Source organism: Limulus polyphemus, unplaced genomic scaffold (genome assembly GCF_000517525.1).
Source record: "Limulus polyphemus unplaced genomic scaffold, Limulus_polyphemus-2.1.2 Scaffold282, whole genome shotgun sequence".
In the NCBI taxonomy this organism is placed as follows: domain Eukaryota; kingdom Metazoa; phylum Arthropoda; class Merostomata; order Xiphosura; family Limulidae; genus Limulus; species Limulus polyphemus.
The window spans coordinates 100671-107061 of record NW_013665892.1 but is presented as its reverse complement, the minus strand read 5'-3'; the positions used below and the strand labels follow the sequence as shown (position 1 = coordinate 107061).

General features: G+C 34.3%; 1 protein-coding gene across 1 annotated transcript in view; it reads right to left on the bottom strand.

Moving 5' to 3' along the window:
* LOC106457017 (probable DNA double-strand break repair Rad50 ATPase) overlaps positions 1-6391 on the bottom strand; it is a 47002-nt gene that overhangs the window by 15666 nt on the left and 24945 nt on the right. The window contains exon 6 of the mRNA XM_022382833.1: positions 4808-4975. Coding sequence (XP_022238541.1) covers positions 4808-4975 — 168 coding nt within the window. The remainder of the gene's footprint in view (positions 1-4807; positions 4976-6391) is intronic.

The following is a 6391-nucleotide window of genomic DNA, read 5'->3' as shown; positions in this document are numbered from 1 at the left end:
TATCACGCTCTTTAAAACTCCATTGACTCTCTCACAAAGTTCATTACATTTAGGATTGTATGGAGTGGTAAAGAATTGTCAAGTACTGATGAGTCTACATACTTTCTGCATCATTTCTTAAGTAAAGATGGATTTCACTCAGAAATCCTACTCTGCAAAATATCTCCAGGAGGGCTTCTGCTACACTCTCTGTCTCTATCTTCACCAGTGCTATTGCTTCTGGATAACGTGTCGCATAGTCGACTACTTTCAGCACATTCCGGTTGCCCTTGTCAGAAACAGCCGCTAATGGCCCGATCAAGTTCACAGCTACTCTGCTGAAAAGCTCTTCTTTATGAGGCATCTCATCCAATGGCACTTTGGCTACCTTCCCTCTAGGTATCGTCCTTTGGCAAATATCACATGGCCTGTAGAATCTACTCACATCTCCAATGGCCATTGGAAGTTACAGGTGATTCTGTCTGTTTTTCTTTGTTTCTAGGTGTCCTCCCACAATTGATTATGAGTAAACTTCATCACTTGAGTTTGATATTTTGTTGGTACTGTGATCTGTTTAACTTCCCCAATATAACTGCCTTGATAGGTTTGGTATAGAACTCCCTTCTGGTTCTCTATTCTATAAGTATCGTACCCCTTTGTTTTGTGCTCGACTTTCTCCTAGGGCTTTGTCCCAAAGTTTCTGCAGTGAAGAGTTTCTCTGTGCTTCCTTCAGTTCCTGTAAACCTAAAATCAGGAGTCACCTTTTAACCCTTGCAGGGGCTTGATGTCCTGTTTGCTCTTCTTTTCTTGAGCTCTGGTGGTGACAGCAGATGTTTCATCAATCTTCTTTCTGTCTAGTTCCTCCAAATTTCTACTACCTGGTATGTTTCCTATCACCAAGTCATGTATTGGTTCCTTGATACACATAGACTCAAGGTCTCCTACATAATATGGAGTATCCACCTTTATTTTTCCCTTGGAAAACTTTCTCACTATCTCATCAATTAGCACACACAAATTTGCTTTGCCTGTCATCTGATCTTCAGATACTAGACTGGTTCTCATTGCTACACTACTGTGCTCAGTGTCTCAAAGAAACTTCACTTTCTTGTCCCCAACATAGCCTTCACATATTGGCATATTATGATTTGTTGGCAGCTCTTGATATTTGTCACGTGCTACCATCACTACTGGCACTGTTGATCTGTTTGCTAACTTGAGTCAACCATTAGTCGTGCACTGATCAATCATGCATTTCTGTATTGAATTTAACAAATAGTTTTGATTCTCTTTCTTATGGCAGCAGCATCCATAGTGCCAATCACTCTTTTCTTGTTTCTTACCAGCACTGTCTTTGTAAGTAGCTCCAGCTGATTTACATTGAGGTTTTTGCTGATGTTTGCTAGTAATGGACTTGCACTCCTTTGCAGTGCATCCTTTTTATAACAAACACTGCATCTCTTCTCTATTGTCTATTAACCTCCTGTCACCTTTGGTAAACTCCTGCTTCTGGTCAGTCATCACTGGTTTCAACTTTAACTGGATATTCTTGGACTTGCCAGTTATATTACCTCCATGGGCTTCCATATACTGTTCTGCCAGCTCGATCATCTCGTCTACATCTTTTGGTGTCTCTCCTCTAAGAACAGTGACATGTCAGTTGAACACAGGGTCATGAACTGTTCACGTACTAATAGGTCTGCCAGTCCCTCAAAACTATTTTCACACGTGGCCATGTCAGTCCATGTGGTGAAATATCACCACAGAAGTGCCACAAACTGAAATACAGTTTCTACAGAGTCAGGTTTGACTCCTCTCAACTTCTAATGAACTACCTTCCTCCGTAAGTTCATATCATTTCAGTAAAGCCACTCTTAATTTGTCATAATACATGGCATCTTGTGATGCCATGCCTACATATACTTATAGGCCTTTTCCTGTGAGAAGTGGGCTGAGACAGACTACCCAGTCGCCTTTACTGCAGTTCTGACTTCGAGCAAATCTTTCATATCTCTCCAGGAAAGCATCCATGTCATCTTTATGTTCATCAAATATGGGTAGCTTAGGTCGGCTAGCCCTGACTTCATTGTCATTCTTGGGTCATCCTTCCTTCGGTTGGGTGAGTTTTGCTATCTAAGTCTGTGTTCTTATTCTCTCTCTCTCTATTTCCAGTCTCTCCTTTCTCTCATTTTCTTCTCTTCTCTTTACTTTTTTTTTATTCTTTCTTCCTCTCTTCTCTGTCTACGCTCTTCTCTCTCTAGTTCTTGTTGTTGTTTAACAAATTCTCGTAGTTCACTGTCTTTTAACCCAAGATGAGATAATTTTTCTACCCATTTATCAAAATCACCTGATGTGGTTGTATAGCGTAATCATAATCTCTACACTACTGTCATTACTATTACAGTTGTGCGTATATAGACCTACTTAATTCTGCTGTCATTCACATTTTCTTCTATCGCTGTTTACCTCTGTATAATCCTGGCTATGGCTCGCCAATTGTCAGGATTTAAAATATAATTATTTTCGACAATTGTCAAAATAAGAGGCTTTTACTTATATTTCTTAATAGTATAAATATATACTATGTTGTTGGGCTTAAGATTATTTTACAGTAGGTGTCTGTGACTTATTAGTGATAAATTCAACAATAAATGAACGACTTGCACTTCACTTGTTTTCAAGTAATATATATATACATTCGGAACAAGTTAAACGTGTGTACAACAAAGTCTTCAAACTATAGAGATTATAGGCATATAATAAACACTATATATATATATATAGTTCTTCTTCTTGTCAAAAGTCCACTTAGGCCTATTCAATTGCTTTAGAATTTCAGTTTACGAGCCGAACTATCTTCTCTATTACCATCGCACTAGTATTCCGTGTGTGATACACTGACAATTGTGGCACGAGTTACCATAATCATCTGGTCTTCTTTCCTCAAAATATCCTCTGTTCCTTTTGTCAAAGTGCACTCAGGCTGATTCAATTACTTTAGAACCACGCTTTGATGGAATAAATTATTATTCTTATCTACTTTTTTACTGTTAGTCTTACTCTAACATATTAAACATTAGGCCTATGTTAATCATTAAGTCTATCACTTCTGTGGTAGTTAACTTCATGCCGAACTTTTCCTTGGACCATAACTTTACTTTCTTCTGATAGTCTGTCTGCTGTTTCCGTTTGTCTCACACTATTTATGTCTCTATCACTTAATCATCTGCCCACCTTCTAGAAATCTTTATATTCTTGACATCAATGTTATGTACGTGACGTTTGATAGTCTCAACATCAATGACTTATAAACACAACTTCCTACAGTCGTCTGCTTTTAACTCTTATTACAACAAAATATTCACTCACAAAATAAATTAATCAATAATATCTAAACTAAACAGTGTTTTATATCATGACAATGTTAATATTTTTAAATTTCAAGCATTAAAGAGTAACTAAAAATAAAAAATGTTATTTACTGATTCAAACAAACATTCTCATTACATATTTACAACACAAGTTACTGCTAAATATTACTTGATAATTTAACTACAACTTTAACTACCTAGCATGCAAATCATGTATGTTATTACATGCACTTCAAAATATTAAAAACACTGGGAAGTCACCAAGTGTAAATATTATATATTAGTAATACAAAACAATTTAAGGTCATATTAATTTGTAATAAAAAGTCCAATCCAAGACCAGCATTTGTTTGTCTTTAGTTAAACAATAATGTAACCTAGCAATCAATGCTTCTGTTGTTAGTGAATACAAATTGGGCTCTAGATACTAAGTTACACATGTTAAGTTGCAGTGAACCTACACAGAAAACATAAATACAGATATTTCTTCTTATTACTGTATTAAATATCTTATGCAACATGAAATACTGAGCTATATGCAAGTAACTGAAGACTATATGTAATTAGATAAGAGAAAAATCTCATAAGAAGTGAGAGTATTTGACAATATGGATCAGAAGGAACTAAAGAAAAAGAGAGAGAGTAGAGAGAAAGGACATATAGGACTGAATCATGATAAAACCACCAACAAAAAAGACCAAAACAGTACAGATAAGGCACTGAATTTGAATTACAACTTTTCTTTAATAGGCTCATGAACTTAAAATGTGTTATATTTAGGTTGAGCAACATGTGAACATTGTCTTTTTGTTCGAGTTTAACATGACTATTTATGATAATACTGGTTATATAATACAATGGTTGATTATGCAATAAGGATAATTATGAAAGTGGAAATACAATTTAACGGATGCTTTTAAAAACAGATTTTTGAAAGATGAATCACTTTTTGGACTAATGGCATATGAAGACATGGTGTTAAACTATATATGCTAAGTGACAAGGATTAATCCCATATATGATACATATAATTACAAAGAATTAATAGTGCAGTGCTATATTTGCAACACCTGGTGAGAAAGAACTAATGTGATGTTATGTTATATTTACTACAACTGGTGAGAATGGATTAATGGCATGCAGTGCTAATACTTGCTAAGGCAAAGGATTAATGCCACACAATACTATGTTTGCTGTATGTTGTGAAATAGGAACAATGCTACATAATTTCCTAAGACAAGTGGAAAAGCATTAATTTTGCAGAGTGCTATATTTGCCGAGTGCCAAATTATTAATTCAACTAAATATGATTTTACATTCTCATTACCTGAAAAGGTTTTTGTGGAAATGTTCTTCCAGGGAATATTACTTCATGGATTTATTTATCACTACATCATTTATCAGAAAAAAATATCTATATTAATAAATACAATTAACAACACCAAGAGTTAACTTACTTTGTAAGCTAAAGTTTCATTATCTAACTCTAACTGTGTGTTGGTTTTTTCTAACAAGCGTATCCGTTCTCCCAGTTCCCTGATATTCCTCTGTTGTTCATGACAACGACATTTTAACTCATCTCGTTCTAGTTCTAGCTCATCAACCTGCTGCTGGAGACCACCATTCTAGAAAATAAAACTATAATATAACATGCCAAAAAATCAAGTTATTTACTTAGTTTTTATTGTTGCAGTTTATTAACATTGAAATAACCAAAACTAATAAACCATCATTTACCTAAAAATCTTTCAACCTTTTCATTTCTACATTTTTCTAAGTATGAATAATAACATCCCTAACTAACATTTTTGATGTAAACGTATAGGAAATAAATTTTGACTGGTGCCAAGATTTGTTACCCAGAAGTCTTCACTACAGAAGTCTTCACTACTATGTTACTACAGAAGTCTTCGTTTTATAAAGCATAGCATGATTTTGATTTTTATTAATTTTTTGGATTTGGAAATATGTTAAAATTATTAGCATTTTTGAAAATTTGGATAAGTTTGAATCAGAAGAATTATTTCACACGATTAAAAAAATAAAGAAACAATGAGTAAAGTATTTTTAAAACTTATCTGACGCAGTGCTATATTTCTTAGACCTTGTGACAAAGGGTTAATGTTACACAGTTACTCTTACCTGAAACAAGAACTTAGTTATTAAATGCTTTTAAACAAAATACATTTTCTTGGGCTATTCTTAACTATATGTTAAAGTGATTATCGTTAATGACTAAAATAGGCAAGCTAGAAGTGCTTAATCATTAAAAGTATTTTCAAACACTCAGATTTGTAATAACTTTCTCAGTGTGGAATCAAACTCAAGACCTCTCTTGCACAAGCAAGACAAATACTCTACAAATTGAGATTATGAGTTAACTCTCTAGCATCTGCTAGTAAAGCATTTTTCAACATCTCAAACTACCTCATATTTAGCTAAGACCATAATCAAAATAGCTGCATGAAGATCAATTTTAAGAGATGCTTTTTGTTTTTCACAGTAATATAAATTGGTTTTTTAAACTAAGCAATGAGTTATCTGTGCTGTGCACACCACAGGTATAGAAATGCAGTTTTCAGTGTGCCATAGGGGGTCACAGCATGCAATAAGTGAAATAATCATGGTTCTAAAAAAATTTTAATTCTATCACTTGGTAGACAAGAAAAAAATACATATAGAAGCACATACAAATCAATAGTTAATATATTGTTTCTATAACCACTCTGGGACCCACTTTTTTAAAATACTCTTGCTGGTACTAGGGTACCCATGGAAGCACATACAAATCAATAGTTAATATATTGTTTCTATAACCACTCTGGGACCCACTTTTTTAAAATACCCTTGCTGGTACTAGGGTACCCATGGAAGCACATACAAATCAATAGTTAATATATTGTTTCTATAACCACTCTGGGACCCACTTTTTTAAAATACCCTTGCTGGTACTAGGGTACCCATGGAAGCACATACAAATCAATAGTTAATATATTGTTTCTATAACCACTCTGGGACCCACTTTTTTAAAATACCCTTGC